Source organism: Thunnus thynnus, chromosome 8 (assembly GCF_963924715.1).
Source record: "Thunnus thynnus chromosome 8, fThuThy2.1, whole genome shotgun sequence".
Taxonomy (NCBI): Eukaryota; Metazoa; Chordata; class Actinopteri; order Scombriformes; family Scombridae; genus Thunnus; species Thunnus thynnus.
The window spans coordinates 13,784,605-13,810,923 of record NC_089524.1 but is presented as its reverse complement, the minus strand read 5'-3'; the positions used below and the strand labels follow the sequence as shown (position 1 = coordinate 13,810,923).

The window sequence follows — 26,319 nt, the reverse complement described above, 5'->3', positions numbered from 1 at the left end:
AACATGGACATTCAGGGCAATTCAACAATTTTTTTTACCATTTTCTGGGCAGACAACATATGTGCTCAGAAAAGGTGACGCATCTAGAATGTTTTTGAGAGCAGAGAGCTTTATTAAAATGAAATAATCCGACTTTTTTCTAACATGACCACAAAACATAGGTGGCTTTTTAAATGCTGACCAAGCTAACAAGCTTGAATTAACACAGACTAAGTACTGGTACAGAAAAATCATTAGTAGTTGTTAGTGGAGATTCAAACCAAACAGCATTAAAACAACACAGGGAGCTTTGTGGGTGGCAGCGTGTTGCTTCAAGTACCAGCGAGACATGAAATATGTCTTATCAGGTGCCAAAATACTGCCCAACAATTTTTAACACTATGAGTCAGGATTCTCTGTAAAATCATCATAGCAGTAATTATTTTCAACAATCACATCAACACACCCCCCCCCCCCCCCCATTCAAAAGAATGGGCAGGCTGTGTTTTTTCACACAACGTTCAAGTCAGTCTGAATGCAGCCTAAGTCACTCCTTTTCCTTTGCTAAATACAACTTCCCAATAACTCAAGCATATATCTTAAGGTAATAGTCAAACTTTGTCCAAGTCTATGCTAGGGCTGAACAATTTTGAAATAATATCTAATTGCTATTATTTTGACTGACATTGGAATTGCAATAAGATTTGCAATATTAGAGGGAATGATCATTTTTACATCATTATTCTTAATTTCATTAAAAAAACATTAAAATGATTATGGTGTGATTTTTGCAGGGATCTGTATTAGTGGTGTAACGGAACGTAGTTGATCTTTGATCCGTACAGATCGCCACCGTTCAACGTGCATGTGAACCGTGGATTAATTGAAAAATTTAATGTCTCTTTGAAGACAGTAAAAAAACTGCTGTAAGTACAAGTCATGGACAGACAGCATATCACTAACGGGGATTTTGAAGAGCAATGACCAAACCAGCATCTAACGAGTCCAAAGTGACACATGCAGATGAGCAGCTAATCAGCTATCTAGCTGCTAACTGATGTTAGCGGTGCACTTTTCCCCAGTGAATGTTTGTTTGGTGGCTCGTTCAACAAGCTAAGCTACAGGACAAGACATGTGTTCATGTTTGTAAGTTATCATCAAGTCTTGATGCCCTGGCCTCAGGCTATTTTTTCATTCACTACCATGTTTAAAGGCGCTCACATCTCATCAAGAGTTTCCCAGACAACGACACAGAGGTTGACTCACGTTTCAGAACAGTGCCGCATACAAACGCAAATGATTATTGTTTTCCTAACAAATTAATATTTGGCGTTATTTTTGGCATGAAAGAAAATATTTTTTTGGCCCGGTGGTGCCTCTCGTTGGCCTGGTGGCCCAAAAATATTCAGTACTAAATTGTTAAATTAAAGATTTTATTTAAACACTGGACAACCTGGATGTTGTTTTCATTTACGACCATGGGCAAAAGTTCCTTGCCTGAAATGTTTTACAGAATAAATGGAAAGAAAAGTTATATTTCTCACTGCCCCCCCCCCACCACTTTCTTTGTCAAGCCCCATGCTTATAAGTATATATGTATCTGAGTATGTTAGTATATTACCTAAAGCATACAATTAGACAATTTCAATATATTACTGTGGTCTTTTTTGTTGTAATCTAAGCCTTAAACACTTAAACATAGCTTGTATGTGGACAATAGCAATGCATGGATTGCAGTTATATCTGCAGGCACCATGGTTAATCTGCAGATCGGTTGGGTCAGGTAATAAAAAATAACATTCTGATTAATGGCGGATGGGTCGTGGGTGGTGAAATAATACATCATTAATGAGGAAAATATTAATTACATTCTCTAAAATGTGAACATACTAGCGCAGAGCTGCAGCCCACTGCTGCTCAGCAGCAGACACACTAATAATTATTTTTACAACTATAAAAGAGAGATTGCTGGAGAAATTGGTGTACTCCGCATGCTACAATCTTTCCACACTACATGGGTTATCAGGAGCAGAAACGGGGCCGCGGCAGGCAGCATAGATAGTACATAAACCTAAAACTATATCGCAAAGGCACAATTCACCATAGAAACATTTACAATTACTGAAAGCAGCATCTCTAATATTTAAAGTAAATCCTTAAAGAAAACACTCATACATCAATAGGCGTGAATTTTGTGATTTGGGGGCCTCAGGCAAACTCTGTCTTGCTTTATTTTCACCCTTTCAAACTGGGAATGTTTCAAATCTTTTTTCTTTAGTAAAACTATTAATATCACACAGTAAAAATACTGTGAAAGTCCTGCATTCAAAGTTTTACTAAAAAGTAAAGAGTGAAAGAGAGGTATTATCAGCACAGTGTACACAAATTTACTAATCTTGTGTTCAAGGTGGAGCTTTTAATTCTAATAATTTTATACAGTATGCTATTTACTGAATTCTATTTAACAGCTGTTTCAAATGCATGTTTCGCTGCTGCATCTCGTTGGCTCGTTTTTGGCAGTTTGTCACAAGTTTCAAGGAGGCTACATTTTTGATTGAGAGAAAATTACTTTTTCCTTTTCTTTTTCCCCATCATGATTTCAACGTGCACACAGCACCAGCCTCAAGTCACCAGCTGGCAGCTGGAGAGAGAAGCAGTGGTGAGCGAGCTAGAAAGTGTAGGAGAGCGAGCAGTGGTAGTGAGAAAGCCGGTGAATGAGAGGAATAAAACGTTATTTTCTGATTGTCTCACAGCAGTTACAAATAAATATGTCCACAACCACACCCCACACCTCTGCACAACCCTGCGGAGGTGCGCTGCAACGCCTGTTCATGGGGCCGCAGCCGCTAAATACACATTATATGTGTATTTCGGGAGTAAGGTAAAAAGAAAACAGAATTGCCGTAGTTTAAAATGTTTTTTCCATATGTTTTCATGTATGAAAAGGCCAAAAAATGAACACTGTAAGCGGACTACTCATTACTATAAGCAAATTATTGAAACAGCATTTGATTCTGTCCCAAGCTTTTTGATCCATATAAACGGTTGCTCACTGTATAATGCTGGATAGTTTAATGAACAATAGTGCATCATATTTTATTTGTTATATTTTGTGAGAAAAATCTGAATCTGCAATGTAACCAGTTACTTTTTTTTATGTGTTTAATGCTTTTAGTGTGACCTTTTTCCTTATAGGATTAGCAATAATAATATGTCATGATTCTTGTAAAATCTTTCCACCTGGGAGCCTTTTGACCAAATCAAATCAATTTATTGTATACTTCTCTACAGAAACAAGGAAGTAAAGAGCAGAAGAAAATTCCTTCCTGAATGTGAAAAGCACTATTCATTCATTGAATATGATCAAACTGCACAACTAACGTACTGCAGAACATGCAAGAGCTGTCCAGGCCATGGGGAACAGCCTGTTCCACGGGGTAACTGGAGAGAAAGTAAGAGTGAGGAGCATCAAAGAGCATGCAGCCACGACTGCACACAAATTAGCTGAGGATGCCCTACAAGCAAGGGCTCACCCAGAAAGAGGAGCACTAGTGTTAGTGTTTGACAGAATGGATGTGGTAATAAAAGAAAGGATGGTGATGGCTAGCCTACTTCATTGACAAAGAAGTGGCCATCTTCACCACGTTCCCCAAGCTGGTGGCTTCCCATCACACAGACAGCCTGGACCTCGGCACAACATATAGCAATGACCAGGCATGTTGCATGTTCAATTCATCACAGCCATTGATTCGTGCCTCATTGAGGACCTTCAGGAAAAGTTGCAATCAGCCAGGTTCTTTCTATTGCGTCTGACTCTTCAGCCAACCGATCAGTGAAGGACCAGGAGCTAATCTACTGTACCTAACTCTAGTATGGCAAACCAGTGAACCAGCTCACCCAGACTGTTGCCCAAATCGCCAATAGCCAGGGCATTTTGGATGCCATTTTGGCTGAACTGGTGAAGGTTGGGGTGGGAGAGGAGGACCTGAAAAAGCATGTGGTTGGCTCTGGGTGTGATGGCGCTCCCATTGTGCTGGGTGTGAACAACGGAGTGACCGCTAGACTCCAGCGTTTGTGGAAATCCCACGTCCCAATCTGGTGACTCATCGTCTAGAGCTAGCTTCTCTAGGCTGTGTCAAACAGGTTCCTAAGCTGCAAGACATCAAGCAAACGTTATGTGCCATCCACAAACATTACACCTGTTCTGCAAAGGTCTCATGGGAGCTTCAGGAGATCAGCAAGGCGATGGGGATCTCTTTTGTCTCTATGTGAGGACTTTGAATCCATGGAGGCAGCTAGGCAAGAGTGGCTTGACCTCAAAATACTTGTTGCCCATCACTACAGGAACTTCAATTCCAAGGTGCTGTGGCAGCAACTGATTCAGGGTGCCACTGAAAGCAACGGCCAGCTCCAGCACATGCAGGTGGTAGCAGAGATCAGCCTCATCCTCCCCATGAGTTCCTCTTGCTGTGAGCGTGACTTCTCCAGCATGAAGAGGATCAGGTCAGACTGGAGGTCTTGCTTGTCCAACGAGATGCTAAACTGCCTCCTGCAAATCTCTGTTCATGGACCTCCTGCACAGGACTATTAGGCCTTGTCCATACACATGTGCTGGCTTGGCTTGACTCGGTTTGACTCGGCATGTCGGCCCAGCACGGCAGAGATTTGCATCTCCATTACAACAGGGCTACCTGCTTGAAGTTGTGTCTTTAACTGATGACATGCTTGTCTTGAGTCGAAAAGCAGCGGGCTGTATACATGACGGCTGTGACTAGCGGTCAAAGTCGTGGCTGTAAAACGGTGGATAACCACATTTCACTTCCTATAAAGTTCTTCACAATAAAAGCCTTCTGTTACATTGTCAGTGGATAGCTTTTGATATGAAGCAGCAGCATCAGCAGGAAATGTGTTTTCATCAGCAGTAACTTAATGCGACTCAGATGTGGATGAACGCGATAAGGAAACGGTAAAATGAAGCAGATATCTAAAAGTACAAACAGAAAAACAGGAGAGAAACTAAACCTCAAACCACAGAGATTCAGTTAGGAGCTACAAAAGTACTGAGAGCTAAACACACAGAGGCTTTTAAAAACATCTTTCTCTTTGGTCCCCAGCACAGACATGAGTTGAGTCTCGCTGTGCAACACACGCTTGTTTGAGGGGGAGAAGGTGGGAGAAGAGGGGTTGTCACACGTTTTCCGTGATCAGTGAGACATCACTGCAACCCATTTGGAGGTGGGTCGGTTTGGTTATGGGACAGTTTACATTCATTTCAGGACGAGTCTGGAATGCTGGTCAAAAGAGTTGGTCAGGAGTCCTGCACTAGCCATAAAGTTAGCTCTGCTAGCTTAACCACCAGAAAATAGTGTTCCTCACCTCAGTGACAGTGGTTATCTTCCTGTATAATGTCATGGCATTAGCTACCATTTTTACACAGTACCTGCCTGTGGACAGTGGTGCTGAAAACAGAGTTTGACATACCACTTAGAATCAGCATAGGCCGCTAGAACAAGGGTGGCATATAGTGTTGTAATGGAATGTAGTTGATCTGTGATCTGAACAGATCGCACCCCAACGGTTCAGCACACATGTGAACCGCGGATTAACTGCAAAATTTAATGTCTATTGGAGACAAAGTAAACAAACTGCTGAAAGTACAAGTCAAGGACAGACAGCATTTCGCTAACAGGGATTTTGAAGAGCAACGTCCAAACCAGCATCTAACGAGTCCTAGGTGACATCTGCAGGTATACACTATTTAATGTGCTGCAGTTGAGCAGCTAATTAGCTACTGCTAACTTACGTTAGCGGTGCACTTTTCCCCTGTGAATGTTTGTTTAGTGGCTTGTTCAAAAAGCTAAGCTACAGGACAAGATGTGTGTTCATGTTTGTAAGTTATCATCAACTTTTGATGATGTGGACATAGGCTGTTGTTTCATTCACTACCATGTTTAAAGGAAGAAGGTATCATGCTTCATACTGCACTTTAACAACTGAGTAATGAATATTTTATATATTTTAAGATTTTATTTAAAAATTGGACACCTTGAATGTTTTCATTTAAGACCATGGGCAAAAGTTCCTTGCTTTAAGTGTGTTACAGAATAAATGGAAAGAAAAGTTTTTTGTTTTTTTCCCCCGTGACTGAAAACCATGATACGATCCAAACCATGAGTTTTGTGATCCGTTGCATACCATCAGCCACTTTTCTTAAAAAATTACATTGTTTGTAACACAATTTTAACACACAATGCAACAACATGTGTGTATGTAGTGTTGTTTGAATGGATGCTGCAAAGGAGATACCCAGAGGTAGAAAGGGGGACTGAAATGTCTACAAAGTAGCAACAATTTTTCAACTATTTTATGTTATTTATTTTTGCATTAGTACTTTACCACACTTGAAAAATGAACTACTTTTTGTATCTCTCACTCACCAGAATTGCCACTTTCTCAGTTATTCACCGACTCTTTCTCTTTTATCTCACTCTTTTTAGATTAGTCAGGAATGCTACTTCTTACCTTTGTTTAAGAGACCTTTCCACCCCTAGTCCTAATATTGATACTACTGGCAACCAGTTTTGGCTTACTGTGTGTATGAAATCTGTACACAAGTTGTAGCAGCCCTGGGTGTTTAACCAATACGTGACACTAAGTACAGCATACTCCACTTGATAGTTGCAAGGCAACCAGCAAGCACTACCACAAGAGCACTGACTTTTTGTAGATAAAGAAATATGGAACTGAATTTAGACCAGTCAGAATGCAGGTTGAGTTGAGTAAAGTTCAAATGTTCTTGAAAAAGTAACTATAGATGAAAAAGGCTAAGAGTTGTACTTTAAAATACTAAGAAAAAATAAGGGATCTGTCAGAAAAAAACTCAATATTCAACTCAAATATTCTCTCTTTGGCTTCAAAATCAATTCTGAGTGGAAATGTTTGATGTGATTTGAAATGCAGTGCATTAATAGCGTTGCACTCGGCTGTACACATTACATCTTGTATAATTTGTTGTATGCTCTTGTATATTTGAACATCAATTAGATAATGTTATGTGTGCTTTTGCATTAATGTTTCACATTGTAATATAAACCGATGTAAGAAAGTATCCTCATTAATATCTGGTTAATGATTTCAACACACATCACCCGGCTCTACATAAAATAATGTATTATGCCTTAATCTATCCAAACTCCTTATATGATTAGCAGAATCAGAGCATATACTTAGTTTTAACTTTCTTCAAGGTGCAAGGAGCAAAGTTTTTTGTCAGCAGGGAGAATTGACTTGTGTATTTTGGGCAGAGCATGCAGGATTAGTTATTTAAAACCAGGTCACGCTGATTAACGTCATGTTCATCACATTAAGTCAAGCTTTTTACCTCTAGCCTTGCCTCAATCTGCTCCCACAAATTACAACTTCACAACAGTCTAAAGCAGCTGGCCAGACAAAGGTGAGTAGTCTGCTGTTTCGCTGCGCAGCAACTGCTTGGGCAGTCTTCTGATTTGGATTGAGTTTTGCATGTTGATTAGAGCCCAACAATATATCGATTGACCGGTATTGGCCTATTCCAGATATATCGATACATATTCTTATTGGTGTACATGTTGTCTGATATGCGCTGATATTTTTAAAGTTATATAGGCAGCATTTTATGTATGTTTGATCCTTTTTCTTAATTTAAGTTTAATTATACACACACTCGTGTATGTGTGTATATATATATATATATATATATATACACACATATACACATACATATACACACACACACATATATGATTTTTTTTTTTACTCGATATTATCAGTATCGACCCCAAAAATTCAGTATCAGTAGGGGTCTAGTGTTGATGCTGAATCATTCAAGGGAAAATCATGGTGCATTGAAAACTGAATTACTTTCTCTTTTTTTTCCCATCCTGAAACAAAAAGGTGGCTTGAAGTTATTTAAAATTTGAACTTAGATTATACTGCCACTGTCAAACACCCAAACATAGTCAATCAACATTGTCTCAATGGCAGAGTATGGACATTGTCCCTGACTGCAATAAATAAGCCACTTTTGTTTTATCACACTGCAGCATACAGATGGATATAATGAATAGTGATTAAAACAAATATCAACTTTAGGACATGACAGAGAGGATGAAACCATTTTCCATCTGCATTTTCACTGTGACAAATTAAATACAGTTAAGATTAAAATGAATTAGACATCAAAGAGAAACACATCACCACATCTCAAAATGTCCCTGCATGCAGCTTTCTATGCACAACTTCACACATCTGCAATGCATATCAAAAACAGAACTAGCTGTTGATATTGAGGTTTCTTATTTGCACTCAAGGTTCCTCCTACTTCAAGGCAAAGTAAATGCAGGTACCAATCCAACAAGTTATTTGCATCAAGTGCAAATAACCTGTAGTGCAGGAAACATGCCCTGAGTGTATAATTACATAGCCAGGTTTCATGCATATGAATTTAAACAGAGGAATTAAAGTTTTGATGAATTTAATATACATGCACAACATTCATCTCAAACCCAATGCTGTTTCCTAGTCAGTGAATGAGAACAACTTAAAATTTACTTTCACTTTTTGCAATAGTCACTTTTTTGACAAAGGTGGTTCTCATCTTAACATATAACTAATAAGCAGGGACCCTCTCTGTTCGGGGGCTGACCTATCCAGTAGACAGAAGGCCACATGACCCCCAGCTGTCTAACCACAACAAAAAGGGGCCTACACCGACCCTTTAACTCCATCTGGGCCTAGTTTCAATACTGTAGCAAGTGGTAAAGATGCTAAGACTCTTTAACTAACTGCATTTGTCCCTCCTGGTAGTTGATTCATATATCTGGCTTGGTGAGAGTCAAAACAAGGAGCCGTTTCTACAGGCTGCTGTTGCTAAAGGCGACGATGCCTCTGCACAACTAACATGAACTGCTAGCTTTAAATCCAAGATGACAGCGAGCAAGAAGCTGTAGCTGAAGCGCTTCAAAATGATTCAAATGTGGAATTAACAAACACATTCCGTGCAGTCTACATAAGCTGTAACTGTCCACACATGCAAAACCAACTATTCTATTAAAACCGAGCAACACTTCGCCGTGTCCTAGCGTTAATGTATTATGAGCTAATACTGGCTAGCTTCTGGCTAGCTACTTCCATATCTGCATTTAGAAAAAACAAAACACCGCGACGACAGACATCACACATCACGATTAAACGAGAATACGGTCTTTGCAATTGAATAAAAAGAGAATCCCGTTTGGGAAATATTACCTCCTGCAGCAGTTTAATCGTCCTCTCCCTGTTTAAATCAATCGATCTGGTTTCGTTTTGTAAAAATTCCCTGGATCGATTTTCTTCTAGCATTAGCTAGCTGAGGCTATTAAAGGTCCCGCCCACATGTGTAGCTACGCTTAGAGATTGGTTGATGACGTAATTGATAAATTCTCTTGTCACAAAGCCGACGACATCGTTGGTTTAGTAGGTTATTGACAGACAATTCAGCCAATAAAAACAGACGCTCACTACTACAGAGGTCTTTGACACTCCCACTTAAAGATGTGCACGCCACGCACGTAGACATCGCCGGGTTGCCAATATTTTTCCTAGGATGGCGAAGTCATGACCTACTCTACCTCTGACTGGCTAGTAGTCGTTGCCTTCGTTGGTTGGGTTGGTTAGGTATAGGCATGAGAGGTGAGAGTGGTTAGGGTAAGAATATCACGGTAGATCAGAGGCAGAGTAGGGCGGTTCATGACTTTGCCATCCTAGGAAAAAAATATCGCCGCTGGGTTTGCTAAAGGCTGTTGCGCTCTGTTGACCGTGAGAAAAATAAACTGCCCTCAGTGCAAATAAACATATTTATAACTGTATCTTCATCGCACGAGTTCAAGAATTTAATAAAAAGCCTCAACATGTTACAGCACTAAAAGTCCCCTAATCCACTTTCTCTTTCTGCCTTTGAAAGAAATCAGCTCTGCACTCTTGACATCTATATTTTAGACAGAACTAAAAGCAATCAGTTGATTACTTAAAGGACGAGTTCAGAATTTTTCAAGTCCGTCTAAAGACAGTCAGGTGCCCAAATGAACACTGACACGTTTTTCTTGCTATAATCATTCCTCCTGTTCACAGTGGCCATTACAAAATCCCTTCATAATGCATTTATAGTGTAAGTGAAGGGGGCCAAAATCCACAGTCCTCCTGTGCAAAAATGTATTTAATAGTTTATCTGGAGCTAATATGAAGCGAGGAAACACAAAGAGGGAATTTGATGCTAAAAGACTGTAAATGTGGGAGATGTCCACTTGATGTGACTAACTCAGATTGCGGAAGCATCATAAAAGCTTCAGATAAACTTTTAAATGCACGTTTGCACATAATGACTGTGAGAACACACTGTGGCCCCCCATCTATTACATCGAAAGCTCATATGAAGGGGATCTTTTAATAGCCAGTATAAACAGAATAATTTATTACAGCAAGAAAAACCTTTCAGTGTTCATTGGGGCACCTGACCGTTGTTTTAAGACGGACTTGAAAAACTGTGAACTTGTCCTTTAAAATTGACATCTATATTCTTGACAGAACTAAAAGCAATCAGTTCTTCTATGCAACACTAGTGGTTAAGACAGCGTAAAATAAATATGCATCGCTGCCAGTTAATGTTACAAAATAAACCAAATAAAACAGAAAACCAATTTTTCACTCTTTTATTGAATAACACTGAAAATGTATTAACACATTTTTGCACTAAACATGTGCAAGCAATTCTAAAACTACGTATCAAAACTAAAATGGACTAAAAATTATACAATTTCAGAAAATATACATTTCCCAGTCTATGCAAATCTTTGCCTCTTGATCAAATTCAAAGTGTTGTCATGTGAAGGACACTGTCACACACTGCTGTTGAAATTCTACAGAAAATTTCAAAAAGGCGACAACAAAAGTAGTAATTAACAAATTCAGATAATTTAGTTGATTCAATATCCAATTTCAAGAGCAGTGTGTGATATTTCCTAAACATTGCAACACTTCCTTAATGCAAGCAAACGCTGGTTTTTCAAATGAGGTCAGGTATTACAGGTGACCACATGAGACAAAAATCTGACTGGACAACCCCCCCAGATGGCAGTAATAGATTATAAAAAGATGAAAAAGTACAATTTTTAAATTTTAGCAAAAAAAAAAAAAAAAAAAATACAAATAAAGTTTCTAGACTCAAATAGGTTTGCGTGTCAGGGACATCTTCTAAAGAGCTAGATAGAGGGGAGTTCTACATTACACTCTTGGTTAAGCACTTTTGTTTCTTTGGACTATCGAAGTTAACGTTTTCAAAAACAGGGGAAATCCAAATTTACGCCACAGAATAAAATTGTCTTAAAAATCTAGTATGTTTGGCTTTCAAGACTATCAAATTCATGGGACCTTTGAAACTTTCATGAAACGTCATACACAAATATTAAAAAAAAAAAAAAAAAAAAAGTCTTAAGAACCAATATATGTTAGAAAATCCACCTCGAGTTTGATGACACCGTTCTCCGACTAGACACTTCATCTCAAGACAGCGAAAGTGGAGAAAAACAAAACTTTATGGAACTGGTTCAGTTGTGTTTGTATGTTTGGTCACATCTACATTTTACGGAGCAACTTTAGAGTCAAAGCCTCGTTTCTTTAAAAAAAAGGGCTTTGTTCACTTTGTCACATTGGTGCAATTTCAATCATCTGATCATACCAGGACAAACAAACAGAAAGTGTCAAACAAGGCACCTTATATCTTGATAGCTTGTCTATTTTTGTCTGGTTTGTCAATTGATTTCTGAACAGCAAATCAAGCTGCACTGTGTTTTTAAACAAAACAGACCAAGTGGTAGATTAAAAATGTAGGTAAGTAAAAAATACTGAGTATAGACTGGTAACAGCTACAGGAGATGCTAACGGAGAATATTTGGTCAGCTGTGAATGCCAACTTTATTTAAAAGCCTAACTGTATGATCAGATTTCAAAAAAACTGCACCAAGATGATGATCAACCACAGCCAAACTAACAGTAGACCAGATAAGATCCAGATTCTAATAGTTTTGTACAGTATAATTGCCACTTCAAACAAATTGGGCAAACAGCTTAACCACTTTTGACTGAACGTTCTCTTAAGGAGTGCTAGCTTTTAACATGGAGGGATTTAGTTAGGTAACAACAAATCTTATGTCATGGATAATATTAGCATTAGTTAATGGAACAAAATGAAACGCTGGGAGTAAAAATCACGTTTGAAGGTATTAACGGAGTAATGGTACAGGCAGTTAGGAAGGAATTTTCAATTTATCATTAACTACACATCATGGCAGATCCAAGGTGAAAAATGGTAGCACTGAAGTTCACAAAAATTGTAGTTTTATAATCATAAAAAATATATTAAGAGAAACTGATTCTTTATTGCCTCTATTGAAAATTCCCCTTACAGTTTACATCATGTTTCCTCCAGAGTAGGCAGAACCAATGATCATCGCCCATTGCTGTACCCTGGGAAAAACTGATTTAGAATGTCCTGCAGGGATTTGTTGACAGCCATGGAGTAGTTTTTGCCCAGGTCGTGTCTGCAGGCCGGGCAGGAGTACACCTCTGCTTTGAAGGATCGCTGAAGGCATTCCTGGATCAAAAAAATAGAAAAGCAGCTTTGAGTTCTCTGCATTTAAGATATAAATGTATTTACAGACTGAAAGCACATCTGTTTAAGTGCAGTGTATGCATTGAATTTATCATTTTATCATACCGCTTTCCTTTTGTACACACTCAACTTTCCATAGTGTCCTAAATTTAGAGTAATAGTTTCTTACCCTGCAGACATTGTGTTGGCACTCTGTGGTGATGGGCTGAAAGACCACTTCTTGGCAGCAAATGCAGAGGAAAACTTCTTCAACTTTGTTCAAGAATTTCTGCAAAAACAAAAAACATGAAATGAGTGAAAGGGCAGTACAATGTTTTATCACTTGATTGTCAGCAAGAGCTTTAAAAGCAATGCTCCATGGCCGTTTTGTTTTTGTACTGACAGACACTTTTATAAGCCCTTTATTTATGATGCGTTTACAAAAATGTACACCTACAAGCTCATCTGTTATTCCTCAAAATACTTAATCTGGAGACAACTGGTTAAGACTGTCGCTTCAAATAGCAGCTACATCCATCACTGACAACGCTCAGTCTTTCAATAATATTAATTACCTTTAATAAACTCACACATCCATTAAGCAGACTTGTCAGTAGAACATTGTTTTGTTTCAAGTTACTGCTTAGACAATACCATGCAGACAATGTGTGTTATTTCTTCATTTCCGTGGTACAATGGGCTTGACATATTTGGCTTTTTCATTTGAAATCACACCAATTTGATGCATATTTTCTTTTAGTAAATCCTCAATAAAAAACCCAGAATACCAATCCATTGATAATTTAGTTACTTCACAACTTATTGCCTCAAACCCTCCAACTTGAGCATTTTGATGTCTTTTGATGTGTTGAAAAGGATTAGAAATGTCAAGCTTCATCGCTTCCACCCGCATACAAGAAACATGTCAACAGTTTCCTCAAACAGAAGACTAAGCTTAAGGAAACACTGCTGACTTGATCAAACAATCATTCTCACCGGTCCAAGTGACAGTGACTCCATGGCTTCGTCCCACAGCTTCTTGTTTGGCTTATCACCCTTGATGAGTGCTTTCTGCTCCTGGGTGAGTTTGTACACCTCTACCTTGACTTTCTTAGGAGTCTTGGCTGGTGAGGTCTTGGTGGATTCTGACAGAAAGGAAACAAGTTTTAAATTCACTACTAATGTCGTACAAGCTTAGCAGATTCTGTTATGATGTCTACACACACACAAAAAGCCTACGACACATCAACATGAATTGGGACTATATATTATAAACTGGAAATTGAATGTCTTTAGGTTTCTGAACGTTTGTCAGGAAAAAAAAAAAGAGCAATTTGATGACGAGACATTGGGCTTGTTAATACACTTGTGAAGGGTATTTTTCCACCATCTTCTGACATTTTATAGCCCAAATGAGTCATCAAGAAAACAATCAGCAGATTAAAATTGGCAATAAAATGAATCATTAGTTACAGCACTGTTGAAGATAAAAGATACAAGATACAGGACTTGATTCATTGATTGGTTGACTGACAGAATGTATTGACTAGATATTCTGATTAGGGCTGGCTGATATAGCTGAAAAATGTATTACAATAAAATGCTTCATTTCAGACAACAGATAATTATTGATAATTTAATGACCTATTTTTAAATAAAAGCCAGGAGAAAAAGGTTGAATTTATCCACTATTTTGAATTTAACCACTGTCTTTTCTTTTTTCTTTAAAAAAAAAAAAAAATCAATAATTTTCTCATTGTCCGCACTCATTTTCTCACTCCACGCCGTTTCTCTGACATGTGTCACATGTCAATGGTGCAACTGTTAAATGATTAGCTGTTTGCATATCACACGTAGCGCTCCATTATCAATATGACAGGCTGTCTATGAGCAAGAAAGGGAGCATGCTTGGGGTTTGTTCATGTGACCAAACTTTGCATATTCGTTATGTGCTTTCATGGTGGTTTGCATTTAATGCAAACAAGTGAAACTATTGAACAATTTTCTTATTGCTATTGATGATCAAGTGTCTATTGCTGGCACATATCGCTATCGTTTTATTGCCCAGGCCTAATTCTGATGATCAGTTAGTTCTTTGTTTGCTGTAACCAGCAAGCGTTTGATTTTTTTAACATTTCAAGATTGGCATGCCATCATTACATTGTGATTTTCTTTGGCTGCTGATGGTACCACGCAAGAAGTTTACAAAAGGCTTGGGCGGTATCAAGGTTTTACGGGAAATCCTCCTCTTTCTATTAAACTGATACAGAGATGCTGTATTGAGTTGATGTATTGTAGCGCACAGCACGTGCCACCAGAGGTCAGTCTCTACTCTTGGAACAGGCGGCTGAGCTGACAAAGATGGCGACCGCAAGTGGTATGGAATTGTGAAAATATTACCACATAACCTTATCTCAAGATGACATCTTCCAACTACAAAAGCAGTTTATTAGCCACATCATTTTATTCAACTGCCAGTCTGCCACCACCACCTGCACATCATCTCTGTTCAACCCACTGATGTATCTTATCTGCCATGGCAACAAGAGCCATCAGGTCCTCCAGCAAGAATGAACGGAAGAAAGATGCTTATTTCCTATCTATTCATTATTCTATGGGCCATAAATATTTAAACCCAGCGAGACTTGTCTAAGTAGGCTAATTGCATATCAGACACACAGCATTGTAGGCCAGACAATGTCATGTATGCTACAATGACTTCTATCACCAGCAGCTCAGCTTTTACGATTTGTTTTGTCGTTTTTCTTTTAAAAACACACAAATACTGTCATATAAGGTTTACACCTGTGAAATATCAGGAAGTATGAAAAGAAAAAAGAAAAAAGATACCACCTAAGCCTAGTTTATGATATTTCTAATATTATAAAACTGGGTTTCTGAAACTATGACCCCGTTTTTATGTCCAACGATTCACATAATCTCTGCAATTGTGAGTTTTTGGTGAATCTGAATTAGGCACACAATTGTGTTCTGTTTTTCATACATTCTGTTTTGAAGGCAGGTTACCACAGCTGCATGAAGACAGTTTGAGGTCTGGCTTTCTGAGAGTCCTCAAAAACATAACTTTCTGTTAGCCCAACTACACCTGCTTACAAATCTCACAGATGTACTGAAAACATGGGAGGTGCACTTCCTGTATTGAGCAGCTGAAAGCAACTAATGATTTTGAAATAACATAACAGTTCCGTAGATCAACCTCTATGTTACGTGATTTTCCCTGATACATAACACTTCCTAAAAACTGTCTTATTTCAGTTGATCAGGAAGACGTTTCCATACAGCTGTTTTTAGCAACAATAATACATCAGTGGCTTGACACCCACTGCTGCAGATTTGCTCGCTGACTGTCATCTGCCCCCTGAAATCATCATCAGTATCATATAATATCATTTTCTGTATAGCAGCAGTGATACTGTCCCCACAACAAGCCTAATACATGTATTTGCAGCAGTCTTTCAACCCATACAAAATACTAGGAAAATGTAAAACAAAACAAAACAAAAATAAACCACACCCACATACACAAAGTGAACTTACCGCTGCCCTGAGATTTTCTCTTCCTCTTTGCTTTGCTGGGCGTTGCTGCCTCCTCCTCCACTTCATTTTTGTTCTCTTTCTCTTTCTGATAGCCTGCAGGATACTACAACAACAACAACAACAACAACAAGATTGAGTCCATTTAATTACAGTTTGGTGTTATTTTGACAGAGCATGCCAACAATCTCAGAATGTCGGTCCAACCAAGTTAGTTGTTGGTTATTTGTTTAATTCTTGTTATGATTCTTATCTAAGTATTTTAATTCTTCAATGTAATATGTGACGTTCCAGATCTGCTTATAGAAGGCATAGTTTTGTTCATTGACAGTCTTTGCATTTTACACCAAAATCTAGAGGAAATTATGAATAAGTAAACGGTAAAACTAGTTGTTTTTGCACATTTTTGGCTACGGAATAAAAAGGGAATTCTATGCTCAGTTTATTTTCTTTCATAGTCAAAATTGTGTTCAAATGGAAAAAGAGTCTGCACACCAGAATGTGTGACATATGCGTCAGAGGAAAGCACAACTTGAATCAAAGTGAAAACTCCCGCGCACTGTCTCGCTTTGCCAAATATAGCAGCAGTAGGAGCGAGAGTTCTCATTTTTAGTCAAAATTATATCACAAGTATTGTGAGTATTCAACTGTGAAACTCATCAAATTGTGAGCTGATCACATCCTAACAACCCTAAGGGCCAATGTACTGGTATATTGCACTCCTTTTGGTATAAAGTGCTTTATATAGTCTGAATGGTCGTCTCTACCTGCATAACAAGACCAAGCTTCTTGATGCGTTCCTTGCCATCTCTGGTCCATGGTGCCGGCTCATCATCATCCCGCTTCAGCAGATACCGCCAAACCAAGAAGCCAGATTTACCTTTGGCTGGCCAGTACTTCACCACCTGGAAGGAAGTCAAGGATACATAAAGTAAGTTTTCAAACCTATCGTTTATTGACTCTGGTCTGAATCAGTTGGTAAACTTGTTATTTTCCCCTTGGTTTGGTTTCTTTTTATACAGAAATAAATTCAAGCAAACCAAAATGTATCACTAAAAGCCACGTGAGACCGCTCACTCCTCTCATTGGTCAGATGTGTCCGGAGCGGCGATGAAAACAAACACAGGAAGAAGGTCCTATCTACCCAAATTTCAAGAATGCAACATCCTTCATTGCACTAGTTCAAGTCAGACAATTTATTCTCTCGCTAGTTGCTAGCAACGCTTGATTTCTCTCATCCATGTCCAAGTAGGCAAAGCTCCTCTGGCTACAGAAGCAGTTTAGCTCAAATTGCAGAATAAATCTTATAGTTGGATCAAATAGAGGTCGGATCATAAACCAACTGAATTCATCTGTTACTGGACTGAGACCACGACCTCAAAGGATCACTGTTCAGTTATTTTGGTCCAGACCAGAGTACAATTGCTGTGTTCAGATCTGCCCAAACAAATCGTAACAAGGGGGGAAACGAACCAGAGTCTGGATTCAAACAGACTAAATACCACATGGTTTGAAAATGTCCTAAAATTATGCTCCAAGTTAAAAGATCATTAATCTTGCCACATGTCCCTCTTACCTTATATATCCCATCATATCTGTTTCCTTCTTCAGGGGAGTATTTACTGTGCTTGCGACCCTTACAGTTGCGCACAACCCTAACTGGTTTGCCTTCCTTCCAGTTCTTGGACTCTGCTCCATTTTTGTCATTGACAGGGACATTGCAGTTGAGAGCCAGCGCCCTGTTAGGAACCAGAGCAAACTATTCAGATATGCAAAATAAATGAAACAAAAACTGCTAGAGATGACGTTGATTGAAGGCAGTTATAATAGGTTTAATCCCCAAGTGTCATACCGGTTCATGTGGGTAAGTGTCTGGTCACATGATTGTTCAGCAGTCCTCTTGTTTCCAGACAGATCTCGCCCTCCAGAGCCAGTGTAAGTAAACTCATTTCCATCATCCTACAATGGAAAATGCATTAACACGCAAAGAGTATCACATTAAAACTACAAAGGTTTGGTTACACAAACAGAAACAACTGGGTTTCAAACCAAAACACCACCTTTTGACAAATGTGATACCTAAAATACTTTGAGCTCCTTTACTTAGAAAAATGTTTACATCATTACTGGTTCAGAGGTTCAGTTTCCCCTGAAAAATGGAAGTAAACAGTGACTTTTACCTCATTAAAAATGATCCTTTTCAGCTTTTATAGAACTACTTTTGTAAAGGAAAAAAAAAAAAAAAAGTACCACATCATCTTCATAGCCTCCTGCCAAGACCAGAGAGTATGCACCATCATTGCTCCTGCCATGAATCCCAGCTACATGTGGCCTGTGAACGCCAGACTCACTGACCTAAAAAAAAAACAAAAAAAAAAAAACAAAAAACACAAAGAATTGAAACATTCTGGCAAGACGCTGGAAAAAAAAGAACAAAAAACAACTTTGTTGGGGATGTAACAAAATCTCTCAAAGTCAGACTTCTCAGAAATCTATAAAAAGCGCCTTTCCAAAGTCATAGTTGCATATGTTTTACGGTTTGTCAGTCACCCAGTGATTTAATGCACTCTAAAAACACTAAGATCCAAGTGAACCTTAAACTGAAGGCAAGAACTTTGGAGAGTTGAACTAATTTTGTTGAATATTTACAAAATTGTGCATTAAAAAAAATAAAAAAAATAAAATACAGTTACATGGACTGACCTGCACTCTGAACTTCCACAGGGAGCCAACAGGGATGCCGGGGATGGGGCCGTAGTGGTTGGACGGGACGATGGTGCACTGCTTGGTTCGACCAACACAGGCCATTCCCTGGAGAGGTAGGAGTCACAAATTGATTGTGTCTGAAGACTTTTGTGGAGTTAACACCAGGTATAATATTGTATCTAGTAGTCTACAGAACAAATGAAAATGTAAGCTGTAGGTTTACTCCTCAAATCGCATATGACGTAACTAGTGTAAATGTGAAAAAAAGTGTAATTATCTTGCACAAAATGATCTGTACAAAATATGAATAGGTGATTTCAACAATACTAATGATATAAAAGCAAAAATATAATGAAGTATTTTCAAAATTGTGATATATAATGATACTGCTTAATGTCCCATTTGTGCATTTTAAATACCACAAAAAAAAAACCTTTGCACACCTGTTTAAGATTCCTGTCTAGCAGCGCTGTCAGCACTCACCTTGCCCCAGTCCCTCTGGCTGGATGAGCTGGCAGAAGCCATCTTAGCTTTCTTCTTGCTGTCTTTCAGCTTCTGTCCAGCCAGCACAACCTCACTGGCGTCGTTACGGCAACCTGGGCAATACCTGTAGCAGCAAGATATGTAGAGTGAACGGCAAGGATCTTTCAAAAAAGGTAAGCCCATGTCACAAAAAGTGTGAATTTGGGTGGTTGAGTGTTGACTTCTGAATTTAAAAAGTCATGTTCAGTGTTTTTATTCAGCCAAACAGTTCTGACATTACCTGCTTCAACCTCTCTAACTGAACAATACAACATCACAAGATTACTCTTTAATCATTTAACACTTAGCTGGTAATAATTCAGTAACTTCATATTCTAACGAATCCCAGGACATCAGAATGCAGTGAATGACTGGATTCTGCATCTGATTTTACTGACCAGTCTTCATCCTCAGGGATGGAGGTGAGTGGGGGGTTCAGGCAGTATGTGTGATAGGCCATGTCACATTCGTCGCACAGCAGCTGTTTGTCAGGATCCTGCTTGATGCCGCAGATGTGGCAGTTACACCAGCGACAGTTTTTATCGGGATTGTCCTTGCAGTGCTTGCACTCAGGTCCATTTGATCCTGGAGAATACAGACATTTCATTATATTCTGTTAAATATTCAATTTCGCCATACGGCATTTTTCAGCTGGGTAGGGTATATCAGGCTTCAGATTTAATGATTAAGATCAAGCATACAAATCGACAAGATTCAGAATTAAAATACATGCCACGCCAGAATGCAGTTTGATGATTGTCCACCATTTGGTCTGAATCTTTTGACAAATAAAACAACTTCATTAATGAAAAATATATTTTTTCTTAACAATCTTACTTTTTAGTGGACTCTCAGTTCCAGCTGGGGCGTCACTTAGAGAACCAGGCTCCTCGATTTTGTAGATTTCAGTCAGGAACATGATCCGGCAGTCATTAAGAGAGTCACCAGCATCACTACAAACAAAGAAACAAACTGTGAAAAGTGTCCTGCACAGTAGCAACATAATCGCACAGTCGCTGATATGAATTGATAATTAATAAACATGATGTTAGCAGAGATAATAGAAAACTGCAAAATGACATGCAGAAATATTAAGACTATATACGCTTTATTCCCATCATCAAAAAAAGATAGTTGTACCTTTTTCCGCTAGGTGTAAATGAAATCCAAACCCACACATAAAATGTTACCAGTGCAGTACATATTCTGCCGTGTGCTTGGATACCACAACAGGAAATTAACTTTTCCCCACCTGTCAATGCGGTATCCAAAAACCCGACAAACTTTGAGATATAGATAAAAATAGGACCTTAAGGTGAAGCTTATATGTCACCACAGCTGGTTGTGCAGACATTTTCTCAGATATTTGACTGGGGTGAGTGTTATGTAAACTTTACATACAACAAATCGCCTTACCCAAGGATAATCTTGGCATAAATCTCACGCGCGGTGCGACTCTCCCTTTTCCTCTGGATCTCAGCATCGTACCAGTAGCCACGCTCCTTGGTGTCATCTGGGTTGTAGTTGACCATGACAACCATACCAGGCTCCAGCTGGTGCCACTGGTACACAGTACGGGCCCTTGGACGAACATCCTTGACCAGCAGCTGAATCACTCCATTCTCTGGGTAGCTGTGATAGTAAATGTTACACCATATCAGTATGCAGTTCAGAGACGATCCACACACCAACGATGCTGCCCAGGAGAGTGAAGCCAAGTATGTTTGAATGTTGAGGACCAGCTGCTGGTGCAACAGGTTTGAACACCAGCACTCAGATTAATGTTCCTCTAACAGATTCACTAATACAAGAGTGCCTTCCAGGGAGGGCAAAGCCAGAGATGTCACAGAAATACTTCAGATGTTAGCGCTACAAACCCATGCAAAGTTTAGTTGAATGTCACTTTTCACCATCCCATGGTGAAAATTTTACAGACAAGCCAATGCCTCGTTTCTTTTTCTAAAAGCCGTTCAAGTCTCTTAAATTTTTTTTAATTGTGCCATGCCATGAAGATCCTTCCATCAGGCCGTTCATGTGAAGCTGCTGCAGGAAGAGATGGTTCGCATTAGTTGTAGGTTAACAGCAGCTTACTTCACAACAGCTCCGAGTTAAGTTGCCTGACCTGTGATAGGGACTTGTGGTCTAGACTAGTGCAAGGACTACTAATCTGCTATGCTCCTCTCCAGACATGTCTTACATAATATTTGTGTGAGAGAAAACTGAATCATTTTACAATGTCCTGACCTTTCCATGCAAGAACAATCTTTGGGCTTGACCCCGACTGTTCAGTCATCATCGTAACCGGAATAACCTCCGGAGCAGGTTAGTCAGGCATTTATATCCTCACTTTAAAAAACACAAGTCTACTTCCTGGAAACTGTTACATCAGCACTTCTAGAGGCTCCAGCAGCTTTGAGCGTGAAGATAACAGGAGCCTTTCTCAACCTAACAATGTATCATATTAATCATATATGATTTGTACAAGTAATTTTATCAGTTGTGTGCTTCCAGTCTTCAACCTTTTCTCTGTTTAAACCAATTCGTTTCCACAACTTCCAACAACCAAATCAAAGCCTTAAATTGCAGGCGATCGATTGGTATTTAGTATTCAGTATTTAGTATTTAGTAAAATGTGCAAAATGTTGGATGAGCATTCCTATGGAAGCCCAGTGTTCATGTTAAATGATGTTTAATGATAAAAAATAATGTTGAATGATGAATATTAAAAGTCTCCGTTTGAGCAAAAAAAATAAATAAAAAGGAGTCTTACTCTTCATATTTCACGTGGTACAGTATCTCCTCCTCTGCTGGTTCTGCCTCAGCTGCCTCCTCTTTAGGAGTCTTTGTCGTCTTGGTAACATTCACGATCTGGCCTTCAAACCACGCCCCCATGTTCAAGTCTCTTGCATCCACCAACTCATTGATCTTCATACATACAGAAGAGAAAACATTAGCAAGATCGTCAGACATTAAAAAAAAAAACCCTTGACATTTTGTCAGCCTAATTAGTCACTGGATGTGAGAAACCACAACTACTCCTACGTATATACAGCCAAAATTCCATAAATATTCATTTAATATTCCAAAAATGGATTTGCACTTATTGCAAAATGTCTGATCTAAATACTTCAAGTCTTGTCAGGCATCCATCATTATATACACAGGATAAAATTGCACATCTTCACATTTTGAAAGGTGGGTAAAGAAACTGAGCACTACAATGCTTCAAGCCACTACACCCCTACTTTATCCACACTGCCTATGTTTATACATTCACATCTTATGAATCACCATTGCAAACCTGTTGGTAGGGAGTGAAAGTGGACAATAAAATCCTTTGAGACCAAGTCTGCACAACTACTTGCTAGCTTAGCTACCAGACTCCAAGTTCTGTCTCCCAAATATTATTGTGCTCATACAGAAATATAACTTGCATGCACGGTTTACCTGAAATGTATGCATGCGTAACTTCTATTAGACGGTGGACACCTGACTTGAACCTGACGGGTCAGGCAGGATTCAGACAAAAATTTAGAAATGATATTCGGGTTCAGTCACGTCAGCTGGGCTAGTGTACTTGACTTAGTATACATATAGTGTAAAAATAAATAAAAAGGATGGATCTACTGTCTGTGTCGGGCTACTTCCTGTTTATTTACATGACAACGCACAAACACAAAACATAGGCTATAACCATGGTAACAACAATTGCTTGGGTTCGGGTCACGTTTGGAAAGATACGTGGCCAAAGACGCACTTTAACTTGTATACAATATATCTGTGTGAGAATCAAAACATTTCCAAGAGAACAAGAAATGTTTTAAAATGCTGACAGTATCGGATTATGAGGAACCATGTAGCGTGTATGAGGAAAAGTAAAGAAAGTACTCTAGATACAGATCGTACATTACAACTGTCCACCACCCATCTAACGGAAATGTTTGATGTCCTCCTTCCCAACAAACTGTAACCACTAAACAAATAATTAAATCCCAATTACCAGCTTTAAAACATACCTTAAAAAATCCAAACCCTGGGTCAATGAGCTCTTGGGTGTTTATTTGGGCAGAGGTGCCGGCAGTCTGACCCTCGACCTCGCCATGAGTTGAGCTCTTGTCAGACTCACTCTGGGTTGAGCCACAGCCAGAATCAGAATCGGAGAGTTCAGCTTCTTTGTCCTTGCTTTTGGCAACATCACCAGCAGGCAACTTCTGCCTAACAAGCAGCTGCACTATGTCGTTTAGGCCCACGTTATAGTCGAATATGGTATGTCCGTCCTCCATCTGATATAAAATAAAGAAATATATAACATGGTCACAAAGGAGTAAAGCAGTACTTTCATATTTTGTCTCTTCAGTCATATAGATTTTTTTTTTTTCAGAATAGAAGTTTAAATTCCTGTTCAGTGCATGCTTTTAATTTCATTCATGTTTTGTATCTTATGCATTTTATGATTTGTTTATGAGTAAATGTTAGCAGCAATCATGAATGAGCTACAACCATCACCCATTTCCTTCCCACTCTGAAGATTTAATATTACCTGAGGCTGAAATTACTAACAATTAAAACACAACTCCAGAACAAAACAAAATGGCCCTTAGTAACTACGTTAAAAGGTTGCCTTTTTAAAATACAATTTCTTTGTGTTTAAGTCTGAAAGCTTCTCAAAGATTCCACTGTGAGGAGCATCAAAGACTTGTCTCAGGACAAAAAAAAAGTATTATGCCATCTCACCTGCTTTCCACGGTAAAACAGCCTCTGCCTCTCAGGCTCCACGTTGAAGATCGCCATAATTTTGAGACGTAGCTCATCCACCTTGGTAAGTTTGGACAGGGAATCCACCCGGTGGGTTTCCTTCCCATCCATTGTGCGCACTTGAATCCACATTGCAGCTGCCCTGTGTCAACAGTCCAAACATTACAGCTGCAATAATCATGTAACTGATTTACTGGATAAGAAAATGAAAAGGTAATTAATCTTGTTTAATGGATCATTTGGCCATAAACATTTTCCTTTTATGACTGCAAAACTAAAAATATGACTAATGGTTTAGCCTAGTTTACTAGGGAACTATATTTACGTCAAAGTGATTGACATTAACTTAGACTGCTAAAATGCACATCTCCATTATGGCTTCTGTAACACTCAGTGACTATAGTCTAAAAACCAAAATAAATCAGATGCAAAATAGTTTTATTTACAATATCAACAACCTGAATATCAACAAGATGCGCCTGCTATTCATTTGTATGTATTTGAATCCACGTCCACTGGAAAAATAACATTTGTGTCATACATAAAATAAGTACAGTATATCCATCCAGCCTGAGAAATAGTATTGTAGGGTGCACCTTTTTGGTGTTGCATAATAAAATTTGGTCTGTAGTCAGCCTTCATTTTTTTCATTTCAGTGCTTTCCAGTAGTAGCAGTACAGTAGTATAGATTTCTTCTTGGCTGAAAGTTTGTTCTGCAGCCAAATGTAGCTTTTGATTTTCTCTGATAGTTGCATGTATTAATAGGTGTGCACTTATACATGCAATTTTCCACATCGCGCCCGCATTTGAACACCCTGAATTAGTGCTTTTGAAAGAGCTTCGTGGACACGGCGAAATGAAAAGTTCCTGCCAAATACATTATTAACAGTTGATGCCTTTTCCCCTTTGGTTAAAAGCAAATTGGCGTTATTAAAAAGAATGAATTGACGGTTTCTGAGCAGCAGAAATATGCCTGTCACTCCTGGACAGTGTATTGTGGTGCTGTCACTTCTACAGAGTATCAGAAAGGGAGGGAACAAGCTGATTTAAATACAGTGCGGGAAACTGAGCTGCAGGCCACTCCCAGTTCTTTTAAAAGCAGGCACATCCGGACGCGAGGGAGCGCTAGCAAACAATGTGCCATCGCTCTCTTGACAATAAAACACACCGAAATACTACCTTATATGCGGTTTATAATTGATTATTTTGATACTAAAGCGCTCCATGGTCTATATAGACGATGCTTTGTTCATATGCAGTAAAAAGCAGAGACCTTCGGCGGCTGCTTTGCTTTTACTTTTGCGCTCTCAGCTGAGGTCTTGTTCACTCTGCTGTATCGAAATACATCAAACCAATGAACGAAATATAAGTAATAACATTACAAACGCACTACTTCCTTCCACCTACGATGCGTTATTTCACCGACTTCATTCATATTTTTTTCGAAATGTAGACAAAACCATCAGCTATTGCAAGCAAATACGAAAAAAAGCAGGAAAACAAGCATTCTGTTCATGTTAGCGTGTTTGTTTTTCTTCATGAGAAGCGGTGAAGTGGCAACGCTGGTTTAAATGTGACCGTGTATTGTGAAATTGTGTAGCAACACGACAGATAAACAACACAAGACAACAGCTCGAGGTATCAAGTCAAGTTCATCACCCACACATTTGAACGCTTTAACATCAAAATCGTGTTACAACTCATTGTTACAGAGCTTCCAACTGGCAACCAGGAATCACAGTCCCATCAATAGCACGAATACTGCCCAGGAGACTGACATTTTTTAAGGAATCTCACGTTTGGCTGGCTAGGTAACTCGGTGTAGTGAGCCCATCAGAAACGAGGTACGACTTTGTCAAGTTAGCTAACCTTAGTAAGCTAGCTAATGCATATAAATATCAATGAGCACAAGTTTAAAAGTTATAGGAACGTGAGGAAAAAAGTGCTTTACCTGTTAATTCGTCCGAGTGAAAACAAGAAATTGACGTTTAAAGAATAGCGCGCACGTTTTCCCCTAATAACTTCTCCACAGGGCTCGCACGACCAACTCTATGCCTTGTTGGATATTGATCAATGAGTTATTCTTCAAGACTTTGATATTCCGCCTGCTCTCAAAGTTCTGCTTCACTATTGGCTGCTTT

The 26,319-nt window shown here is 38.9% G+C and overlaps 2 protein-coding genes across 3 annotated transcripts in view; both read right to left on the bottom strand.

The window, feature by feature from the left end:
* kdm4b (lysine (K)-specific demethylase 4B) overlaps window positions 1-9,405 on the bottom strand; it is a 56,768-nt gene extending 47,363 nt beyond the window's left edge. For both annotated transcript variants that reach the window (XM_067596685.1, XM_067596686.1), the window contains exon 1: window positions 9,265-9,405. The gene's annotated coding sequence lies outside the window, so the exon portion shown is untranslated. The remainder of the gene's footprint in view (window positions 1-9,264) is intronic.
* A 1,283-nt stretch (window positions 9,406-10,688) lies between these two features.
* Window positions 10,689-26,258, bottom strand: uhrf1 (ubiquitin-like with PHD and ring finger domains 1). Its single transcript, XM_067596683.1, has 17 exons — window positions 26,130-26,258; window positions 24,158-24,320; window positions 23,440-23,706; window positions 22,194-22,348; window positions 20,840-21,055; window positions 20,261-20,376; window positions 19,822-20,008; window positions 19,385-19,508; window positions 18,899-19,006; window positions 18,446-18,550; window positions 18,048-18,154; window positions 17,772-17,934; window positions 16,963-17,100; window positions 16,199-16,301; window positions 13,637-13,785; window positions 12,831-12,929; window positions 10,689-12,643 (listed from the first exon to the last, which is right to left on the bottom strand). Exons 2-17 carry the CDS (start codon window positions 24,308-24,310, stop codon window positions 12,497-12,499), a joined length of 2,337 nt encoding a protein of 778 aa, XP_067452784.1. The 5' UTR covers window positions 24,311-24,320; window positions 26,130-26,258; the 3' UTR covers window positions 10,689-12,496.
* Between the last annotated feature and the right edge of the window lie 61 nt (window positions 26,259-26,319).